Here is a 23,304-nt window from a genome sequence, read left to right as displayed (position 1 = left end):
TATTATTATATTTCCGTTAGCTGCTATTCAACCCTGTTGTTGTCTTGCATCCAACATTGTTATGAAAATTAAGTTTGTTGTTATTTGTTTTAATTGTTGTATAATTAATTCTAAAAAGCCACCCCTAAATGAATCTATTAAGAAAGTATTGCAAGTTTAATACATTTTACAGGGAATTTCCGACCATATGAAATATCAAGAAATAAAATATAAACAATTATAAATTGTGTTGTTATATTGTAAAACGTTCTCAATTTCTGAAAATGTTAAATTCAAATTCAGAAGAAACTCCACTATCAGTTGGCTCAAGTGTGACAGGAAATACAAAAATTTCTAAAATAACTGGAAAGTATTTTAATTTCTATCTAAAAAATCGGAAAGAAAGCTCGTCAAAGATTGAAGAAAATTGTGAGTCCACAGAAAAAATTAGAAACGAAAGAAAAGCTGAATCTCCTTCTGGAAGAAATTCTGAATTTCTTAAAAATCTCAAGAAAAAATTACAATTCAAAAAGCTTATGCCAACCAAATCAAGGCAAAGGGTAAGTTAAATTCTATTTTCACATAGTAATTGAAAATTGGACTTATAATAATTTTGAATATCAATCTTACAATTAATAATTTTCATATTTTTTTTAGATTAAAGTATCAGAATTAAGTAATGAAGTATCGATAAAAAATTTATCAGAGAGACCTATTAATAGTCAAGAAAAAATTAAAAATCATGAAGCAAAAGATTCTTCGAATCCAGTAAATTCTTACATAGCAGCTTTAATGTGTAATGGGCAAAATGTCTCAGAAACTGAACGAATTCCGAGGCTCAATTTGTTGGTCACTTCACAAATTGATTCAATTAATTCGGAATCAGAGAAATCCCAGGACAATATTGTAGCGGAAAATTCACAAAAAGGAGAAACTAGTTTTCGAAATTCTCAAATCATGGGAAATAATTTATCACAACAAGAAACAAAAAATAAAAATGATAATTTAAATAAAGACAATTCAGAAGTGAAAAGCGGAACAAAGGCAACATTAATACAAGAATTATTAAAACTCAGTAAATACGGATGGTATTGGGGACCGATTTCCAGAGACGAAGCAGATTCGAAATTAACATCCGAACCAGATGGTGCATTTCTCGTTAGGGATTCTTCTGATCGCAGGTTCCTAATTATTCAAAAGAAAAATATAAAAATGAGAAAATAACACGAACATTCTTTATATTTCTAATATGTTTTCTCTAATTAAAATGTAATGATTTATTTTCTAATGAAATTTTCTTTACAGATATTTATTAACGCTAAGTTTCAAGTCTTCGGGAAAAATTCGCCATTCACGAATTGAATATAGCAGTGGATTGTTTTCTTTGTGTAATCATTCGGAAAATCAAGGATATACGTCTGTGGTTGATTTAATCAATCGTTCAATGACATTTAGTCAGTCGTCAATCTTTTGCTACTCGCGTTCGAGAAATCCTGCACAACCATCGTTCCCCGTGAGATTAACAAAGCCGGTGAGTCGATTTACTCAAGTGAGAAGTCTACAGTATCTCTGTCGTTTTGTTATACGACAAAATACAAGACTGGATAATATTCACAAGCTGCCTTTACCAAAACCTATTAGAGAATATATCGAGGAAGCTTATTATTAATGCGATAAAGACGGAAATTACCATTTTCTTTGAACATGAGTTGTGGAATATTACTTTTACAGAATGATCGATATAGATTTTATTATTTTTCTTTTCTTTAGAATTCAACACATACTTTTTTTAATACTGAGGCTTTTTTAGTTGTAATAGATTTTAATTTATGTGTTTTTCACATACACGTTATATATACGTATAGTTAATTAAAGGCCAAATTTTTATTTATGTTTAAAAACTTTAAAATTATAAGAGATGCTTCAAAATAGTCAAGTCGACATTTTTCTTCTTTTCAGATAAAACCAATTTTTTAATATATAAAAAAATTTTTGCTTCTCCTTTTTTTATGTCTAGAAATCTTAAATTTTTACAACTTTAGATTTCTAAGTATTTTTAAAAATGTGGCAATAACTATATTTAGAGTTCAACATTTTTCGAATTAATTATAACTTTGAAATAAGTTTTTTTTAATCAGAACTGAAAAGTTGTGAATTTAATTAGACTTAAATTAGTTAATTAAAGTAATTGAAATTTTATTAGTCTATAAATTAGAAATTTTAAATAAACATTTTCTAATGGCCTATAATTGAGGGACTGGATGCTATAAAGCGATACGCGTTATTTAATTAATGTGGTGCGTATCCCCTTATAGCATCCAGCCCCTCAATTGTTGATTTAAAAGTTTCTTAAATAGTGAGATTTATTTCTATTTTTTATTTAGAAATATTTTTACTTTTGTAATTTTAATTTTTTTTTTCTCATTATCGTGCATTCTTATATCGAGTGTTTCTATTAAAATGATTTTTAATTCAAATTTTAAAAACAAATTAAAATTTGTACAATTTTCAAATGAAAATTTGTTAAATTCGGCTCAAAAAATCTTCTTATGATTATTATAATATTTAGAAAATTAAAAATTTTTAATAATTATAAATTCATCTAAGTTTTAATAGTTTTAATATTAAATTAAGTTCTAATGTTTATAAATAAAATTTGTTAATTTTTTTCCTTTAAAAGGGTATTTTTAAGACTTAAATTCGTATTTTTTTTAAAAAAAGTTCAAATTATCTTCATTTCTTAAAAAAGGATGTTTTTAATAATGTTTTTTAATATTTATAAATACGTTCGTTGATCAAATAAAAGTTTTTAATAGAAAAATATATAATAATAATAATAATAATAATAATAATATGTAATAACGATAGACATTAGAATTTAAAATGTAACAAAAATATTTCACCAAAATGTCAACCAGAAAATTAATATGAATTTCCAAAGTAAAAAACAAATGTTTCCAGTAATTTAAGTGTTTATCATTAGTAATTAGTTTTCACAAATTCGAATATAATTCACTATATCAATTAATATTGTTAACTTTCTCAAGTACAATTATAAACAAGTAAATAATGGAATTAAATAAATATATTATTATAAGACTGATTAATGTATGTTTTTCAAAGTTTAGGTAATGAAAACCTTTTAAAAATAGTGTACAGTTACTTATTTTTCTTACAAAAGGAAATAATTTTCAATAAAAACAAGCATAATTTCACAAAATAATGGAGATATCTAAAAATTAAAAGTTTCAACTTCGTTGCCTATTTTCATAATAATAACAAAATAATGGAGATATCTAAAAATTAAAAATTTCAACTTCGTTGCCTATTTCCATAATTCATGCCAAGTATATTACGAGCCTAAAAATGAAAATAAAAATTAATTGACATAGTTATTTACAATTCAGATGTTTTAAAAATTATTTCAATTATTTTCAATTAGAAATTATTTTAATTCAAAATTTTATGAATTTCAAAAAATTAAATATAAATTAAAAAAGTTAAAATATAAATTAAATTTCTTTTTAAAATTAATAAGTTTAAAGTTTACCGTTATGAAAGCTGCACTTGCTGCCTCAGAGGCTTTAGTGAGTGCTTGATCTGGAGGAGGTATATCGCTTGGAATCGAAATAACTCGACGAAGTTGAATAGCATCTTCTATTCTTCTTTCCAAAAAGTTCCAAGTTTCTTTATGATCTTCACTATTATCTTGTAACAAATACAGCTCGGTTGTTTTATAAATTCCTGCTAAAACAACTCTTCTTGTATACCAATTAAACTGAAAAAATTCGAAATAAAATTGAATAAAAATTATTATAATAAAATAATGGGAAATATAAAACTATTTAAACATTTTTTAAGGAAAAATTAAATTTTAAATAATAAGCTTCATTTAAAAATTTAATTTAAATGCGAACAATTAAATCTAATTATTTTTACAATAGCTATAATTTAACTTACATTAACAGAACGATCACCAGCATAGTAACAAATGTCATCAACAAGAATTAAAATATTAGCTAAAGATTTTGGTACATTTGGAGGTAAGACCATTAAGGCCATTGCTTGAGGCCAAGTTTTTTTATATGGTATCAACATTCTTAATCTATTTTCCATGGCCTCTCGAACCTGAGCTTCTGGCGTTGGTTTTGGTTCCGAAGGATTTGCTTCGATCGCCAAAACCTGGGCTTTTAGAATTTTATTTAGTTCCTGATTACAAGAGGAATAAAAATGATGAACCAAATCTGCTCCTCCGTTTGGAAACATTCCATGGATAACACCTGGATAACCGATTGATTCCGCACCTTGAATAAAATTCATTTTTTTTTGTTTTTTTCTTATAAAAAAAGTGTATTTATTCAATATTATATAACTGACACTATTTCGATAAAACCGATAAAAATTAATAAAAATCTTAGTTGTTCCGTGTATTAATTAATACTAAAATAAATAAAAAATTTGTAGATTTTCAAAATTTCTTACCAGCACTAATTGCCTGCTGACTCCATCCGTAATTATGTACAAATTTTAGTGAAGCATTTAGAATTTTAGATTCAATATTTTTCTCGTATTCATCTTCATTTTGAGTATGAGAACCATTTCCTTTGATAGAAGCATTTTGTGTTTGCTCAGAAAGTAAAGTTCTCCAAGTCGAAAGATTTCTGAAACCTACAAGTCAATAAAGAGAATTGATTACAAATTTTTAAATTTCATAATGTTATTAATTAATATTTTTTATTGATTAATAAACTTGAAGATTTCATGTAATGTGTTTTATAAAATAATACATATATTATTGTAATATAGTCGTAAACATGAAAATTTCACACAAAATGATGAAAATCATGAATAAATATATTTAATATCTATTCATTAAATTTTTTATTACTATGCATAATTTTTTTTAAAACAAAAAGGGATTAAATATTTAACGTTCTTTACACTAAAATTATTTATTTCAAAAATTTACAAAATTCTTAACTTGAATTGTAAATTATTTTAAGAAACTTAACGTATTTCACGAATAAATTTTATTGACCTTTATGAAATATTTAATTTTTAGGAGCTAATTTAAGACGATGATTCTCCAGAAATTCATTAACTCGAATTAATACAATTTCAATCATATCCAAGGCATTTAAAGCGTGATGGGAAAATTCAATTTTTTCACTGACAGGTAACATTGACAAATTTTCACCACCAACTGACACGGTCACATTATCAACTTCCCATTTCTTCGGCTTCTTTGATAATTTTTCCTCCTCTTTTAGGTCTTTTAATTTCAATTTCCAGTGAGCACGACTTAAATCCACACCATTTCGCAATTCTTTCAAATAATGTTTCTCCAAATTTTCCGTATAATCCCAAAAGCCTGTAATATTATTGTTATCACGAATTGACAGAAAACGAATTAAATTTAAAGCAGCTATTGTCTCTTCAGCAATTTCTATCAAATCGGTCGCACTTCCGTGTTGTAATTTGCAAATAATCGAGAGTAATGTATGCAAATTTGATCCAAGAAAATAAGGCAAAGGTGGGTCCACCTCAAGGCACTTGATTATAGAATCTTTGACAATGACACTAATTAAACTCAAAAGACCCGAATGTTTGGTAATTTTATAGAGGTGTAAAAGAACTTGATATTTCACTTGAATTGTAAATAAATCGACGTAATTTTTAAAGATTTCCAAAGCTCTTTTTCGTTCCACATCTGATTCACAGTAAATCATCACTTGCGTTAAGCACGAGAACAATTTCGAATGCACTGACAATTCTAATGTTTGTTGACTTAAAGAATATTTTTCCACTCGACATATCACCGATTCAATGAGACCTAATCCTTTGTAAAGAAAAATTGGAATATTCTTCTCGAGAAAGATATAGGAAAGATAAAAACAATTTTGTAAAATAAATTCCGAATCATAAACCTGAGGAATTTTGTCTTGTAAAGATTCCTTAGTCATTAATAGATAATAGAAATTAGCGTAAGATAAATTTGAAACTTGCCACGTTGACTCAAAGAGATTATTTTTTGACGTCTTGTTAAGTGACTTGCTATCTCGTTCAGCAACAATCGGAAGAAATTGAAAGCAATCACCAGTTAATTTACAAATATTAATCACTATCGATTCGGAAATATCTCTCACAGATCGTGAACATACTGGTAAATGACAAAACGGTTTTCCCATCAATGAGAGAAGTAAACTCAGCAAATGATTTCGAATTTTACTATTTTTCCCATTGTCAAGAGATGATTCTTCAATGAAAGGTTTCAAAAACAACAGTATTTCCTTGTAAACATCAATGATTCTACATTCCTCTGAATCGATTTCCTCTAAAATAATTTCTTTATCAGGCAATGGAAGACCATCAACGTAATATTTTATCGTATTCGCGCACCAATCAAAAGATTTACTCTTGTCATCCAGTTTCTGTAAACTTCGTTTCAATGGTTTTAATAAAGTGAAAAATTTCACATCGTTCTCCTGATTATCAATTTCCTCGAGTAATTCCAAAACTGTTTCGGATGGCTTACATTTTTCGGTAACTATATTAAGAATAGCTTCGCAAGCCTTAAACAATGGGATATTTCCTTTTGCATTTTCAATTGTCAAGTGAGGAGTTACAATTTCAACGATGTTCCAAGATGATTCTTTAAGTGTCTCAAGATGTGTGTCGTCATTAATTAGTTCCACAGCTTTTATCGGATCTTCTCCTTGAAGTAATGTTTTAATTTGATGACTGAGAGAAGCCGGTATTTCCGAACAATTATTACTCATTTTGAGGTTATGTGGCTGAAATGTTATATTTTTATTTTTAATCGACTGAATTTTAATTGTACAAAACTCTACAAGTATATTCTTAAAAGCAAGAGAAACTTAATATATTTACCGTTTTTCAATATATACATATATAATCTGTAAAAATGTGACTTCTTGGCACTAGGAAATGCTGTACATATAACTTGTAAAACTATGGATGTTATAGACGTTTCATAATGATAATTTGCTTAATTTTGAAAAATTTCAAATTATAAACGTTACTGATATAAACAAGTACTATTTCTTTTATTGAAATATAGTAATTAGATAATAATTTTCAATAAATATATTAATTTTATAATGAGAGAAGAGGGTAATGGCGATTCACCGCTTTGGATTGACGTAAACACTTTATATGAAATCGGAGAATTATTATCATCATAAATATATCAAAATTTGCTTACCATTTACTAACAAACACTTGCGAACGAAGAAAATATTGTATATGGCCATATCGGCATAATTTGTTGCTATCAATTGTTTTTGATAACAGGATTTGCCATTCAGATTAATTTGCCCAATGTGAATTGTAGAATTTGAAACATCAGAGAACCTTGCGGAGAATTAAGAATATTACGAATATTCTCTAGGAATTTAGAGAATGTTTAGTTTTATATACATATATATGTTTTGCAAATTTCAATTTCTTTTAAAATAAATAATAAGATATAAATATAATAATATAATAAGATTGCTTGTATGCGCTTGACCATTAATTTTTAAGTTAAGGTTATATCTTTTGATGGATGAATCAATAGAACTTTTGAATATACTATAGACACAAATTTACTAATATGCTAATAATATATTATTTTTAATTTAATTTTACAAAGTTATTTTTGCGTTTTAATTATTAATAATTTCATTTTTAAATTTGGATATTTCAAAAGTATATTATAGGTAATTATAATATATTGAACCGCACATTTGACATTTGTCGCGAGATGTCGCGCCGAACATAACCTCAATTTTATCGAGAAAAACGTAAATAAAAACGTTTAGTTTGGATCAATTTGTTATTAATTATAACAATGATTATTGGACAACATTCAAAAATAATTAATATGCTAGTGTAATTAATATTTAAAGTATTAATTAAAATTTAGGTAAATCAATAAAAATGAGTGATTCAGAAGAAGAAAATTATGCAAAATACGGATGTGCACTTGACCCTCTTGACGAAGGTTTGTCACAATTATATGTATTTTATAATTAATATTAATATAACGTTAATTAATAAAAATTATATTATATCTGTTTAATAATTAATTTTATATTAATTAACAATTTTACTATCAATAACAGTTGGGCATGACAATTATTTAATGTAAAAATAAAATAATTCTTTAACTTTGGACAGATAATTTACCACGGAAAAAACCCGTGGGAATTCAAGATCAAATTGCTGTTGACGAATATGGAAGACGTAGATTTCATGGGGCTTTTACAGGTGGTTTCTCTGCTGGATATTTTAATTCCGTTGGAACAAAAGATGGATGGCAACCTCAACAATTTAAATCTTCTCGTAAAAAAAAATTTGAAGGCATCACTCAACGACCAGAAGATTTTATGGATGAAGAAGACACCAGTGAATTTGGAATTGCACCAACTAGAATAGGTGTTACTTTAGATTACGTTGATGCTAAACAAAGGGGAACTAAAAGAAAAATGGCTCGGCATATTAATGATGGTCCAATTCCTGGAACGCCTGTTTTAGAAAATGTCATTAAACCTGTCAAGTAAGTAATTTTTTTACAATGTTCAGATTTGTTTTGTCCCAGTGAAACTTTGTGAATATAGGCTCTTAATTTTCTGCATTTGTTGAATTATTTTATTATTATCATTATTTTTATTTCAACAGGGACAGAATAGGCGTGAAGTTACTTAAAAAAATGGGCTGGAAACCAGGACAGGGTATTGGACCACGACTGACAAAAAGAGAAAAAGCTAATGTTAAAAAACAAAACGAAAAAGTAAAAGTGTACACTTGTTATATGCCTACTCAAAAGAAACAATACGAAACAAGTGACTCGGAATCATCAGATGATGAATATTCAGAAATTAAATTTGCTCCTGACGATTATGAACCATTTAGGTGTGATTTTCCGTTTCTTTAAATGTAATTTTAGTACTTATCATATTTTAATTAATTAATAAATTTTTATTTATTTTTATTTTCAGAATTAATCCAAAAGACAATTTTTTTGGAATCGGTTACACTGGATTGGATAAGCGACCAGTCCTCTCTGGCCACATAAATTTGTTTGAACCACAAACCTTTTGTCTTGAAGAAAAAAATAAGAAATTTTCTGTAACTGGTCAGGCATTCGGAGTTGGTGCCTTTGAAGCGGAGGATGAAGATATCTACGCACGAGAAGACATGTCAAATTACGATTTTGAATTGGGACCGTCAAAGAAATTGAATTCGAAATCAAGTCAAAGTAAAGTTGTTACTTTTATGAGAAATGGATGCTTTGAGAGTTTTCTACTTGCCAAAAATTCGTTACCTCGCAGAAAATTTTTCGAGCCACCCGATTTGCCAAAGGATTTTAAAGCTGTTCATGTTATTCGAAAGAGTCGATTCAATCCTCCAATTGAGTCACCTCCACGTAATGTGACGAAAAAATATGGTGGTCAACATTTGAATGCTGAGGCGAGAGGCGCTATTATTGGTGAACCTTCTTTATCACGGAATTCACAAGAATCAGGTGAATCTAATAATAAATCTCATAATAAAGAACAATCGAACAAAATTGATTGTGTATCATCACTTGCTGCGAAAATAATAACTAAAACATTAAATCTACATGGACGGGAACAAGTTGCCGAGAGACAAAAATTGGAAAAAGAGAGAGAAATTGCTGCAGCATCCTCATCGTGGTTAGATAAACTTTATTCATCGAGTTTCGTGAAAGGCGGAACCATGGGACCTGGCTTGAATGTTGATGGGAGTCTTCAAAATTTAGAACAATACCAAGAATCGAATAAGTCAGAAAGCCTGAATAAACTTGATTCGCCTGTAGAATCTAAGAGTTCCATGAATCTTTTCATTACCAATCCTGATAAACAGCAGCGATTCGAAAAATATCTCGACTTACGTAAACACAAAGAAACTCACAAACTCGATGGAATTCAACCTTTCACAATGAGCGAATGGGGAAGAAATCAAGAAAAAACTGAGTTTGAACAAGCGGCAAGACTTCTGGATTCGAAGAATATCCAAAACTCCAGCATGGAGGGAAAGAAAAACTCCGTGGTCAAAAAGTTTGTCACGAATCCTTCGATTTTCAGTGAACCAGAAGGCATTACAAATCAAATGAAGGAGGCAGCAAAAATGAAAATGTTTGGTAAACTAACTAGAGAAAGAATAATCTGGCAACCTTCCAGCCTCGTTTGCAAAAGGTTCAATGTTGCAGAACCAAATGTCGGTTGCGCAATGGACACTGAAAAGAAGAAGAAGAAGAAGAAGTTTTCCGTTTTTGAATCATTGGACTTTTGTGGTGGAGCTTCGAAATTTCAGACATCAACAATTTTAGAAAAGGAGATCAATTATGAGCCACAAAGTCCAAGTCTCAAGGAGAAAAAATTCGATGAAATAATTACAGAGGAAACAACCGAAATAGATAAAAATTTTGAAGCTTCATATGAAAAGGTATTCGGAAAAGGTGAACAGTTTTCAATGATTTATGATTCGAAAAGTGAACCAAGCTTCGAGGAAGCAAAAGAAAAAATTCAAGAGAAACGTGATCTTTTTAAGGCCATTTTTCTCAGTAGCAGTGAAGATTCGGATTCTGATCCAGAAAAAAGTGTTGACAGTGAAATTGTAAAATCAGTTTTGATTGGACAACCAGGTGAAATTAATATTCAACGAAATACATCACCACCGAGGGGTATTTTTGCAAACTTGGATTTCGATAGTTTAGTCGGTCCATCCACATCACAATCTGATAAGAATAAAAATGAAGCATCTGCTACTAGACAAGTGTCACCGGATGTTATAGAAGTCACTTGCAAAGTTATTCCATTTTCTTCTTCACGGGATTTAGAAAAGTCGAAAAATATTACTGAAAATCGTGATTCATTGCAAAGTTCAAGATCGTTTTTTAAAAGTGTTGATGACACTTCTTCCGATATTTTCAGGGATAATAAAAAGAAAGTGAAAGACATTGGAAAAAGAACAAAAGTGAAAAAATCGAAAAAGGAGAAAAAAAAACATAAACACAAAGACAAAGAACGTTATAAACATAAAAAATCAAAAAAAGAAAAAAAGTCTAAACATTAAAAAAACAAGTGATTTAGGTTACATAAAAATAAGACAAGGAAAAATAGAGTTTGTAAAAGGGGAAAAATAATAATTATATATATATATATATATAATAAATAGATGTTTACATTAAACACAAATAATTTTTTGCAATAGAAACATTTATTTGCAGCGCCCGTTTTCCAAGTTACAACAGAAATTTGATATACTATGTTGTGACTAGCCTTTCGCAGAAGGCTGCCAAGTAATCCATGCGATTTTGAAAATTCATTTTTTTTGGTTTTTGTTTTCTTATTTATTTATTTATTTTATTTTTGTAAAGATTCAATCGCACGGACTACAGGAATAAGTGCACACAAGACACAGACAGGTAGGGATATCGAAATAGTTAAAATTAAGGAAACAATGCACTCTCCTTATTAGAAAAAATAAGGAAAAGTAAAAGCTTCCTTAAAATTTAAATATTCGATATAAAGACGCTATAGATGAGATTTTTCGTTCTTTGTATAAGGTGCAATTGAGGTACCAAATTTCATTAGTTTCATTTTGTTTCCTTTTTTTATTGAAATATTTATTGTCCTGAATTTTCATTTAAATTTTTACACAAAGATTAACAAAATCGTACAATTTTCGATTTTGTAGAGCTCAGAAAGATATGACCTTTTAAAATTCAGGACAAAAATATTTTTTAAATTTGTTTTATTTTTCAATTTTAAATAAATAATATTTTTTTTTCAATTTCAATCTTTTGTTACTTTATATTTCAGGTATAACAATTATTTTCTTGTTTTAAAGTTCGATTTAAAATTTCTAATATGTGGATACGAAACTAAAAACTTTATTGAAATTGTTCTGAATATTATATTTAAAGTCTGTAATTGATGGATGATCACATTTATTCTCATTTAAAAATATTTTACCTCAAAATCACGCTTTTAGATATTCACAAGTAGTTGTTGATTTTACAGTTTTATAAAATGTTTATCATTCATTTTTAAGAAGGGTAAAAAAGTATAAGAAAATTTCAAACAATTTGAAAACTTTTCTTCATTTTCATTAAAGTTTCGAAAAAAATTGAAATTATCTCTTTTCCTTTAAATTACATTTATATATTTATAACAGTCTATAATTTAATGAAATTTAATTAAAAATGCGATTCAATTAACTTTCTTAAATTTAATATCAGTCATTTTAAATTTGTAATTTGAAAAGCTCTCACTAAAAGAACTATTTTAATATTTCTATAGTGAATTTGGGTATTTTTTAAAATTTACCATTGTTATCTTTTTTTTTTTATTTCAGATGTGCCACATCAGTTTCTTGAAAGACTAATGCAAGAAAAAGTCAGTAAAGAAAATAGACTCTTGAATCAATTACTTATTATCCAGTCATTCAGATTTTTTATCATTTGTTCATCTGGGATTTTTTCGCATTTGAAATAGAAATAGTTTTACAATATATTTCCTATACATGTGTGGGTGGGAATTTTGGTGACGTGTAAGTGCTGGCACATTTAATTGTCGAGATCGCGTGTGTATAAATTCACACCGATTGAGCATCGCAAAGTTGTGCAAGTTTTCACTTGAAAAACTTTTCAATCGAACAAGGATTGCAATTTTTTTTCTATAGAAAAAGTCTTTTTTTTCTTTCTTTATTTTTTCTTCTTTTGACTCTCGAGCTTTCCATTCCTCGAGATGCATATGTGAATATTTTCAAAATTCCTTAACTCTTGGCACTGTATTTATGTCCAAAGCACAACTTCCTGATGTGTCCGGAGAGTCCAGTAAATCTTCCGATGGCAGTTCTCCCGCTGTTCTCATATCGTCTCTGACCCTTTCAACCTGTAAGTCAAACATTTTTTAAAATAATTTCAATTTTATATTTAATTTCTATTTTTTATAGTTTATGAAAATTCTGAATTTAAAATTGAAACCAAAATTAAAAATAATCTATAATAATTAATTTTTCAACTATTCTTAAATATGTATTAAGGAATTATTATTGGAATAGTATTTACACACCTGTTTAATGACTCTCAATAGATTTAATCCAGCAACCTTTTTCAGATCATGCACCGACCACTTGCCACTTCGAAGAAGTTCCGCAAACAATTCGGGATATCTGGAAACGTCTTCTAGACCGCGAGGTGTTCTGGAAAAATAAAGTCAATAAAAAACCATTCGTTTTGCGACCAACTTTTACACGAACGTACTTGTTAATGCCATCGAAGTCTCCACCAACTCCAATGTAGTCAACTCCAATTAAATTCCTAATGTGATAAATGTGTTCTGCAACGTCAGTCACGCTAGCTTCAGCACCGCATTTAACGAAGTAGTTGTAAAATGTGACCATCACCAGACCATTGTTAGCAGCCTGGAACAAGTGAGAGCGTTTTAGATTCTCAATTTTCAAGACTCCCTTGGAAAAAATAATTGACCAATTAAACACCGGGTGTTAAATATATTGTAAAAATATTATTTTAATTAATTTTATTCTTGATTAAATTTCATTGATTTCATTTCTTTTTATTGGTTTCAGGGCAAAGGCAAATTTTGGAGGTGACGCGATTAGCTTTGTGAAAATGGAAATTTGTGACCGTTTGTTAAGGTCGCAATTGAGAGTAAAGTTTGGGGGAAAAGTGGTGTTAACTTTTCTTGTCTGAATCAGATGAACGAATTCGATAAGCGATAGAGCTCGTAAATTTGTGGTGCATTTATAAACGCTAGATAGTAAACAGCGTCAGGATGTCTGACTCTATACAGTTCATTCTACTTCGTCATGTAACTAACCATTTTAGCACATTTACTCTTGTCTTGCGACTAGCTTTAAAGCCGTTAATCCCTATATGTACATGCTCTCTTCTATTCTCGGTTGTGTGTCCCACGTTCTATTTTCTCTCTGAAGCTTTCATAACTCAACCAAAGCAACTCTTCTTTTCAATTTCCAAAACAAATTAGACGTACTAATTTTCATTTTTATATCAACTTTTATTTTCTAAAACTATTCCATGTTTATTTTCAATTTAAAAAAAAGAATCAAAAATTTTCAAAATAAAATAGTCGAATAGTGAATAATTAATTACCATTCAAGTTAGTGAGGTAATATTAAAAAAGGGATTTTCCTCTCTTTGGAAATAAAATCAAAGTTCACTCTTTTCAGATAAAGTTTATCCTCTCAATCGGATGCGAGTTGTTTGGTTAAAACTACAAATAATCCTCTTTGTTTTTTCCAACTGTCCTTTTGGCGCCAAAATCATGGACCAGTATTCTTTTGTCTGCTATCGGATATACATTACAGCCAAGCATTTCTAAACTGTTTTACTCTGTTTTGTGTGCGATAGAACGTGATCGATGCGTTTGTCAAAAAAGAGGATTTTGTAAGTTTACTTTTCAAACATTTTCGGAAAACTATTTCTATAAATATTTCACACAATTTTTTTCTATCCAAATGTTTTTCAGGGACTGCCAAATTTTAATAAAATCTTTCATTAGAAGAAAACATTTAAATTTAATAAATAAAAGAATTTGATTTTTAAATTCTCTTATGTATTTAATTACACTCTTGAAGAAATTTTGAAAGATTGAGTTGAAAATCTTCAGAGTCAAGATTTATTGTGTATTCTTTAGTGTATCGTTTATTTAGTCCCAATTTATCGTGTATAAAGTTTCTTGAAGAAAATTTCAAATGACTGGTATGAAAGGAACATTTTTTTCTTTTTGTTGAAACTTTTGCTGAAGGATATAGAATACTTAATACCCGGGGTACATTTTCAGGATTTCGACTGTGGCGGCTTGTAAATCCTCAGATTTAACGGATTTAAGCCGTTGACATCTTCCACAGAAAGACTTTCCTCGCGCAACTCGTATATTTTTCTCCTCGACTTTTATTTTTTTACTACCATTTTATCAACTTTAACTATTTTTAACTCCAATTTTCATTTAACAACAACAAATTTCTTAGTTTGAGGTAGCTTTTCTATTTTTTTTTACGAAAATGGACCAAATTATTTATTATTTTTCAGGTTTTCCATTATTACTGATGAAAAATAAAGAAAAACGATCTCACTATATCAGAAATATTTTGAGATTGAGATAATTCGTCAAATAAAAAAAAAACAGAATTCTGTTGGCCAACGTTTTCTACACAAAGGGATTTTAATTAAAAGGAAATAATCTCTGAGATCGTTGAAACTTGATGTGCAATAATCCTTGAATCTAGAATGTTATCCGCCATAAATGGTTTAATCGCGATCCTAAAATACACTAAAAAGGGGAGAAGTACACATGGAACATTATTTTTAGCACTGTCTAATTCAGATCTGAAATAACGAAGTCGTGGATGGTTGTCTTAATGGTCTAGAAAACTCAACTGTGGAAAGGAATTGTTTCTCGTAATTGTTTCAAGCCATTGGAACTTACTCGACTGAACTAGATAATTATCTATTCTATTCAGGCAATCGACGCGAGCAACGAATAACAAAAATCCAGAGGGAGAGAGACCCAAGGCAAAGTTAACCGGAAATTTTATCTCAATATAATTCTCTTGGAAAAAGGACTTTTATAAACTTTTATAAATTATTAAATTTACAAAATATTTATGTTTTTTAAAAAAATCTTGTCCAAAAATGAATAAATAATTAAAATTAATAAAAAAAAAAAATAATAAATGGAATAACTATTTAACGAAAATGGAAAGTTGGTGGAATAGATAATAATTGGAAATAGAAGAACAAGAAACAACGGGGACTTGGATTCAAGCAGTTCTTGAAGTGAAATTGATGTTCAGTTCACTTACCAACTGCTTGAGGATGTCGTCAGGCACATTCCTCGATGAGTTGCAAATAGCAAAGGCTGAAGAATGTGAGAATATGAGAGGTGCTTTGCTCGCTCTTAAAGCATCCCTCATGGTTGCTCTTGCAGTGTGGCTCAAATCTATCATCATTCCTAACCTATTCATTTCTCGAATTACCGCCTTTCCAAATGAGGTCAGTCCACCTAAAATTCATACAACCTTTTTTCAAACCTTTCTTAATTATTTAATATTTTTCGATTAATTAGTGAATTTCAGTTTTTTCAAACTACAAAGAAATTTAATTAAATTAATTGAATCATTGTGTGGAAATTTTTGTTTTGAATTACTGTGAAATTTCTAATTTATTTCAAGTGTAATTTCTCACCATCAATTCGCTCGTTCTGCTCCACTGTGGAACTTTTTGCCCATGGAGTGTTGCAAGTATGCGTAAGAGTTAAATAACGTACTCCTAATTGGTACAGTGTCCTTAGAACTGCTAGACTACTACCTAGACTATGACCACCCTCCACCCCAATTAAAGAGGCTATCCTACCCCTGTCTTGGGCTTCCAGGATTTCTGCAATTGGTAATTACTTTTCAGAATTATAATTATACTACAATTTCCTAATAATTATTTTTGCGATTCTTTTGTGTTTAAAACATGAAACTAGAAGTTTATACAAAAAAAATGAATTAATATGGAAAATTCTTATAATTTTTTGAAGTTATTTCTTACCCCTGTAGGATGCTGCGAACTGCATATGTTGAGAGTATTTCTCTATGAGCCTCTTGATTAGGTCCACCTGCTCCAAAGTCATCTGCACGGCATTGAGATGTTGTGAGTCACATGGGACGTAAGCGGCCCAAAACTGAAGAATAAATAAATATTTTACGATTATTTTCCATACATTTTTTATTCTATTGCTTTTTAAAAATTACTTTTCGTTATTATACAAATAATCAAATTAGTCTCAGTTTTTCCGCTATTCAATTTCACGGAATTTGAAATTATTCTTAATTTTTATTAATCAATAACAATATTCGCTCTATGATTTATTATTAAAAAATAATGCTTTTTTACTCATTTTCAAAATTTTGAATTCTTTCCCGCCTAAAAGTAAAGCTTTTTTATTGGTCCAAATTGTACGGCTGGCGGCCTATCCGGCGTCCGTCTGTCCTTTCTCACGACGAATAAGGTAGCTCTATAATTTAGCGGAAAAGTATGGCGCCAGTATTCCTATTGTTCGTAAACCAATAAGAACGTCGCTCACATTTCAAGATGTAACCTGTTACTTATTTGGGTATTTATCGTGAAATATTACAAGAGGCCATTTAAACAAAACAAACAAACAAACAAACAATCGTGAAATATGTTGTCAGCTTTCGATAAAAAGGCATTATTGATGTTAATTTTAACAATATTTTGATACTCGATCCTCGTTAAGAAGTGTAATAATCCAGTGTTTAGTGACAATTCACCAATGAATTAAAAAAAAATTTCATGTAAATTAACGGGAGAATTAACTTGGAGAAATAAGTAGCGCGTTCAAGTGCAGATCTTCATAATTGGTCGAGAAAGGTAAAATTATTGTTAAATTTTACAATATTTTGATACCCAATACTTTTTAATAAGTATAAAATTCTTTCAATTAGTATAAATCTGTTTAACAATACATATATCAATATGAAAATTGCGACTATGAATTGAGATTATGTTAGAGCGATAATAATTTTTTCCCTTTTCCCATATGATTTTATTTACTTTTTGCTTGTAAATTTTAACAACTTTACTATGTTCCTGATTTAAGTGAAGATAAAGACAAAGATTTTTATTGAATTGCTGGTATCTATTCTCTTTTTCACCATTTTTGCTTGCAGGAAAAGATAAAATTGGTCTGATTGTAATAAGAGTGGCTTTCAGAAGGAGATAGGAAAAGGATGATCAACGCATCATATCGTATAAACCAAGATAATCCACGAATGGTAAGTTCCTCTTGTCTCTATTATTGTGGTGGAGTCAAGTTGTAACATATTTGGAAAATTTCCTAGTGACAGCTAATTAAATTAATATTAATTAAATTTATATTACATATTTTTTTAATTTGAAAGTGGATTATTATTATTATTTAATATGTATGTTTGTGTTTCTTAGAGTAAGGTATTTTTTGCTTAGTATACGTGGACATCACTAATTAATTATAATTAAAGAATTTTTATTTAATACCTTTAGAAACTTTAGTTGTATATCAATTTTTTTTATTCTAGAAACTTGATTTTTTTAAGCCAATAAAAGTATGAAAAATTTTTAATTATTTTTACAATTTTCTTTCTAATTAGTGAGTATTATCAAGGAATTATAATAAATATTAATTAATTAATAAATAAAAGAAAAAATTTTATAATTAATTTAGAGCAGGGTATACTAATAATTTCTTCTTTCAGCTATAAGGTATTGTAAAGTTTTTTTTTATTGGATGTTAATCACATTTGGATGATCAGATTTTAATATTTTTATCCACTTCGTCACTATGGGATTTTTTCATTTAAATATTTGATTTATTTTATTCTGTTATATAATATGATGTTTTATTGTCTTGATATAATAATTTTGCTAAAAATTTGAATTTCCGGAGGCGATGAAAATACGTACATTTATTAAATATGCGTCAATTAATCGAACTTCTGGCAAAGTTCTCAAAATATTATTAATATAAAGAAAATATTGAAATTTTAATGAAATTAGATTTTCCAGTTAAAGTAATATTATCTTCTATATACTCGTGTTTGCTAAGCTTAGGGTTCGTTTGAAGTGGAAACAATTACAATGACTGGTGGAAACCTTTGAAATAAAAGAAAAAGTCTTTAGGAAAAGGTTAAAAGTAGTCTGTGGTCATGGAGGAAGCAGCTGTTTCAGCCGTTTTTGCAGCTTGCACTCGACACGAACTTCTCTCTCTCTCTGCTCATTTCCATTACTCTCGTGTATGTCTCCCTTGTAAGAGGTGATCTTGCATATAATTTATTAGTGTGGCTTTAATGAAAAAACTTTTTCAGATTTAAGACACAATTCTTAAAGAAACTCACATTTTTGAAATTAGGTTTGTGGCTCACATAATTTTGTACAAATATCGAATTTATTCTCATGTTTTTGATTTCAAATATATAGTATTTTATTATATATATGAAAAAAATTCTTGAGCATTTATCCTCACTTCTTTCCTAATTCTATTTTTAATTTAATTTCAAAAAAGTGCAATCTCATGAAATGAAAATAAGCTTGATTCTTCGGCGTGTACACACCCGGTGTCAAAATACCAAAAGAGACAATTTTCGAGGAATCTTCAACAGGCTTCTAGCATTTCAACAGCTTTCGATTAAAGTCTTGGGTCTTACGAATGAAATTGAATTTCTTTTTTATGGTGATTTCAAGTTGAAAGTAATAAATTCTATTATTACCAAAATTATACTCGCGGAATTTATTATATATTATTTATTATTCTAAAATTACAATGCAACTTGATCAAGTTTTTATATTTTTTTAATGATGATGTATTTTTTTACACTCAACTATTTTATACGATGTGCCAAAAGTATATCAATTTATAAATCATACATTGACATTTATTGTGCCTTTTTATATGGATATTTTTATGATTCTTCATATTCAGAATATATAATTTATCACTTTATAAAATTTTCAACTAAAAAATTATGTGCATTGCAGACAGGATATTTAAAATTCGTTCTGCAGCAACCACGTTTACTGAAGCATCAAAGTTTAACTGTTGTGTAGTGAATACTCAACATGAATTTTAAATTCAAAAGAGGCTTATACATATATAATAAATGTGGAAAAATAGAAAGCCTCGAAAAAACGATTGGATTTTCTAAACTTAAAAATTATTTTTTTTTTCACTATAACGAAATTTGAATGTCATTTCGCATTAATTACTTTTCTCGTTTTACGTTAATTAATTTTATTCACATGAAATTGCGTAAATTTATAATTGGACAAAATTCAATTTTAACGTTCAAGTTCTTGTTTTAATTAACATTTTTAAATATCTACAAAAACACAAGTATAATCAAAATTAAAAAAATAAAATTTGTAATATAATAAAATATAATGAAACAAAATAGCTTATTATTTAGCTGTCATTTAAGAATCGTAAAACTTGTTATTAATATACGCTATAGTGAATTTTTGGTTTTCAAGTCCTACTTTGATTCAAGTTTTTGAACTTTGCTATGAATAGGTTCAATGCGTCGATTACTGGCTTACATTGTACCGTGAAAATTTCGTGTAACTTGCTCTTCTGCAAACACACACGTGTAAATTATGTAAATGCGAGGTCGCTTCCGAGTTAACCTGTCGACCTTTGAAGATCCATTTTCTATCTTAAACTATTTTCTGGCAACCCTCGAGACAACAAGTTTTCTCAAAGTCCGGCATGAATTTCTCCATGCAAAAATTATCTTGGAATAAAAAATTTTCTTCCATTTAAATTTTATCTTTTTAATAGATATTAGAGAATTGGAAATATTAACAACAACAATGTCAAAAGTTTAAAAAATGGCAGTATCCACTATATTTACACAATAAAATAAATTTAATTGAAAACTATTGTAACAGAAGGGATTTTCTTGGATTGCGTGTGTGTTAGTTTTAACTTGCTTTGCGGAGAAGTTTCGAAATTCTCGATTTCTGAAGAGATCAGGACTGAAGGAGGTATTAACTTTAACGACTAATCGAAGTCGACTCTTTCCAACAGCCTAGAAGGATAATAGCCGCACACCTATTAGAGAGTGAGAGAGAGAGAGAGAGGGGGGAGTAATGTGAGGAAACTGATTAAATTTTCTAATTATATCTGAACGGCAGAAAATAAGAATTAAACTTGCTTCGTGAGTTAAAAACTTATTGATAAAAGTGAATTTAATTAAAATTTTCAATTAAGTTCAATTATACAATAATAAATAATAAAATAGGGTGATTTTGATGTAAATGTTGTATTTTTTTGTGTCTCACGATAGAAAAGTTGATGAAAAAATCAATAAATAGATATGGATATGTGATAATCTTTGAAAAAGGTAAACATACAAAAAGAAGTTTTGTAAGAGTCGTGTACATTATCGTATATACATATAGAGGAAATTACCTCGTTGCACATTTGGCTGGAAGGTACGAGCTATGCGGCCTAGCTAGTTGCATTATGTATAGTGGATGAGTACCAAACGTACAAGGATGCTGTGAATGTAGAGCATATAGGAAATCGAAGAAAGAAAGTTGGCAGCTGCACAGCATGTTATTTTGCAGTAGCAAACTAGCAAAATATATTTTGTATTCTCAATTTCATTTTTCTATGATTCTCATTAATGATAAGAAAATGATCAATTTTGTGCAGGCTTTTTGAATTTGTTTAATTTTTAACTAAAATCCAGCAATACAATTTAATTTAGAAGTACACCGCTCGTCCGACTATTCATATCCTCGCATTTACTTATTGTTAGAGTTAGTGTCTTCGTCTGACCATTCGCAAAGTAATCTACTTGACATCAGATTTGCTTACAGATATTGACTGAAATTTGCAAAAAAGTTATTTGAGACAAATAAAATTTATTTCAATTAAATAGAAATATATTTGTCTCAATTGTTTTTCATTTGTTTAATTTAATTTAACAAAAATAAAATTTTTATATATTTAAACCGAAATAAAATTTATTTGAAACAAGATTTCATTCAATTTTTAACGTAAATCCTTGCAAGAAATTTTTCTCATTTATTCCTAGTGTCGCTCGAAATATTTCCTTGGATAGATAATTAAAATTATCCTATTTGTCAGAACTTTGAAATCTTAGCGAATACCTGTCCGCCGACCATTCCTTGTCTAAGTCTGAGGAGATCAGTCTGACTCCAGGCACTTTTGCTCCATGGTGCCACCTGCCGCAGGTCCTTATCGAAATCGAAATTAGCGAGTTGATTGTGCAAGAAATTTCTGATATTCCAGGGAAGGTCATTGTGGCCATCGATTAATGGAACTTCAGATAACACCTGTCGCACAGTTTCTAGACGCTCTCTCGGTGATGTGAGAGATGCAATTTCTCCGTCTGCCGGTCGTGGACCAACTTTGCCTATCCAGCTTCCAAGTGTTAAGGTTATCAAGGTCGCCGTCCACACTCTGTTGTGCCCATCACCCTGCAAACCATTGAAATAGGAAAATTAATTTTTTACAAAATATATCATCTTTTTTACGTAGATTAGTATTTATTATTTAGAATTTAGTTAATTACTTGAAATTAACTATTATTATTTAAATCATTATAAAATGATTTAATTTCGAAATTTCCTGTCGCGGTCATAATCGAATTGAAGCACTACTTTTACACACGCCGTGAAGCGACTTGGCACCGCCTGCTTTGATCTATGAGGTACGGATAAGGGACAGATACCACTAAATTATATCAAATATTACAGTTATGCTTCTATGTATTTATTAATAAAACATGATTGCGAGTACTATTTATTAATTTGTGACTAAGTCGCAATCATACGTCCGCAATAATATATATTAGTTATTTTTTTGGATCTTTTATTTGGACTAATTATTGTCATACGTTCCTATATTTTGTCATGCAGACTTAATCTCATTTAATATTTGTATTATAATTATTATATATTTTATTGATTATTGTTTTTAGAATATAACACCTCATAGTGTATTTATTACTATAAACGTTTCCGACATATATAATCAGAATTGAATTATTGAATAGAATGGCCATTGAAATTTGTTGATAATAGAGATGAATTATTTTCTCTGCGGCTATATATGCATTAATAAATGGAATGGGGTATACATATATATATTTTTTGTTGACCTTTATTTATTGAAAAGACTCGTGAGAACAAAATATATGTACATTTACAATTTATTGTGCGCATATGAAGAGGTTGTTCAGGATGTTGTTGAATAATACAGAAACATATAACTGGGCAGGTTATATTTGTGTATACATGTCATCGCAGGGATTACGAGAGAGAGGGGGGAGAGATTAAACCTTGGACTCCCACGTCAACCCTCTACTGTATCTCTTTCATTCGTCTCGCGCGAGCTGGAACTCGTTTCGCAACAACCGAGAGAGAGAGAGAGAGAGAGCTACACTTCTCAGTCCATATTCGTCAAGTATCCGGCAGAGCTTTGAAGCTTTTCCGGAATAATTCACTCGGGACTCTGTGACTTGCAAATATTGCCAGCCTCGTCTCGACGACCTCCGCTTCGGCTTTGCGAATAGTTTATGATGTTTACTTCTGGCGCATGATATAGCCCTACGGTTACTAAAGCAACTCTGCCTACAGAGCAAAATGGCGACACTTGAATGTATATAAGTGCTCTGAAAAAAGTTGCTAAGCTACTCTCGCATTCTCACTGAGAATAACTGATTGAATATTATTTT

General features: G+C 29.2%; 5 protein-coding genes across 7 annotated transcripts in view; 3 read left to right on the top strand and 2 right to left on the bottom strand.

Moving 5' to 3' along the window:
* Positions 1-25: 25 nt before the first annotated feature.
* LOC127288973 (suppressor of cytokine signaling 4) lies at positions 26-3,082 on the top strand. Its single transcript, XM_051316700.1, has 3 exons — positions 26-539; positions 637-1,160; positions 1,285-3,082. The coding sequence occupies exons 1-3, from the start codon at positions 264-266 to the stop codon at positions 1,646-1,648; spliced, it is 1,164 nt and encodes a 387-aa protein (XP_051172657.1). The 5' UTR covers positions 26-263; the 3' UTR covers positions 1,649-3,082.
* Positions 3,047-7,526, bottom strand: LOC127288919 (ubiquinone biosynthesis protein COQ9, mitochondrial-like). 3 transcript variants are annotated; one of them, XM_051316645.1, is made up of 6 exons: positions 7,323-7,526; positions 7,205-7,280; positions 4,462-4,647; positions 3,940-4,283; positions 3,530-3,757; positions 3,047-3,339 (listed from the first exon to the last, which is right to left on the bottom strand). In XM_051316645.1, exons 2-6 carry the CDS (start codon positions 7,251-7,253, stop codon positions 3,292-3,294), a joined length of 855 nt encoding a protein of 284 aa, XP_051172602.1. In that variant the 5' UTR covers positions 7,254-7,280; positions 7,323-7,526; the 3' UTR covers positions 3,047-3,291. The 3 variants fall into 3 exon arrangements, with proteins under 3 accessions (XP_051172602.1, XP_051172586.1, XP_051172593.1); XM_051316629.1 differs by lacking the exons at positions 3,047-3,339; positions 3,530-3,757; positions 3,940-4,283 and adding an exon at positions 5,018-6,773 and having other exon boundaries at positions 4,539-4,647; positions 7,323-7,395; XM_051316636.1 differs by lacking the exons at positions 3,047-3,339; positions 3,530-3,757; positions 3,940-4,283; positions 7,205-7,280; positions 7,323-7,526 and adding exons at positions 5,018-6,773; positions 6,871-7,182 and having other exon boundaries at positions 4,539-4,647.
* Positions 7,527-7,835: 309 nt separating this feature from the next.
* Positions 7,836-11,207, top strand: LOC127288868 (G patch domain-containing protein 1 homolog). The gene is made up of 4 exons (XM_051316569.1): positions 7,836-7,984; positions 8,161-8,539; positions 8,662-8,895; positions 8,982-11,207. The coding sequence occupies exons 1-4, from the start codon at positions 7,921-7,923 to the stop codon at positions 11,080-11,082; spliced, it is 2,778 nt and encodes a 925-aa protein (XP_051172526.1). The 5' UTR covers positions 7,836-7,920; the 3' UTR covers positions 11,083-11,207.
* The window catches only part of LOC127288964 (dipeptidase 1-like), an 87,741-nt gene continuing 75,644 nt past the window's right edge, over positions 11,208-23,304 (bottom strand). The window contains exons 2-8 of the mRNA XM_051316689.1: positions 21,716-22,045; positions 16,592-16,724; positions 16,241-16,432; positions 15,859-16,058; positions 13,277-13,437; positions 13,086-13,215; positions 11,208-12,905 (exon numbers count right to left, since the gene is read on the bottom strand). Coding sequence (XP_051172646.1) covers positions 12,777-12,905; positions 13,086-13,215; positions 13,277-13,437; positions 15,859-16,058; positions 16,241-16,432; positions 16,592-16,724; positions 21,716-22,045 — 1,275 coding nt within the window. The 3' untranslated portion in view covers positions 11,208-12,776. The remainder of the gene's footprint in view (positions 12,906-13,085; positions 13,216-13,276; positions 13,438-15,858; positions 16,059-16,240; positions 16,433-16,591; positions 16,725-21,715; positions 22,046-23,304) is intronic.
* Positions 17,221-23,304, top strand: part of LOC127289002 (low affinity immunoglobulin epsilon Fc receptor-like) — a 146,972-nt gene continuing 140,888 nt past the window's right edge. The window contains exons 1-2 of the mRNA XM_051316773.1: positions 17,221-17,434; positions 17,734-17,838. The gene's annotated coding sequence lies outside the window, so the exon portion shown is untranslated. The remainder of the gene's footprint in view (positions 17,435-17,733; positions 17,839-23,304) is intronic.

The sequence above is a fragment of the Leptopilina boulardi genome, unplaced genomic scaffold (genome assembly GCF_019393585.1).
Source record: "Leptopilina boulardi isolate dan_hultmark-lab unplaced genomic scaffold, ZJU_Lbou_2.1 LbouV2_123, whole genome shotgun sequence".
In the NCBI taxonomy this organism is placed as follows: Eukaryota; Metazoa; Arthropoda; class Insecta; order Hymenoptera; family Figitidae; genus Leptopilina; species Leptopilina boulardi.
The sequence above is the reverse complement of the archived record's forward strand: the minus strand, read 5'-3'. Positions and strand labels throughout refer to the sequence as shown.

Excerpts from the sequence above, each read along its gene's own strand:
- LOC127288868 (XM_051316569.1), top strand. The coding sequence starts at position 7,921 with ATGAGTGATTCAGAAGAAGAAAATTATGCAAAATACGGATGTGCACTT. Across the intron at positions 7,985-8,160 it reads ACTTGACCCTCTTGACGAAG|ATAATTTACCACGGAAAAAA; the intron begins GTTTGTCACAAT and ends AACTTTGGACAG. Across the intron at positions 8,540-8,661 it reads AATGTCATTAAACCTGTCAA|GGACAGAATAGGCGTGAAGT; the intron begins GTAAGTAATTTT and ends TTATTTCAACAG.
- LOC127288973 (XM_051316700.1), top strand. The coding sequence starts at position 264 with ATGTTAAATTCAAATTCAGAAGAAACTCCACTATCAGTTGGCTCAAGT. Across the intron at positions 540-636 it reads CAACCAAATCAAGGCAAAGG|ATTAAAGTATCAGAATTAAG; the intron begins GTAAGTTAAATT and ends TATTTTTTTTAG. Across the intron at positions 1,161-1,284 it reads AGGGATTCTTCTGATCGCAG|ATATTTATTAACGCTAAGTT; the intron begins GTTCCTAATTAT and ends TTTTCTTTACAG.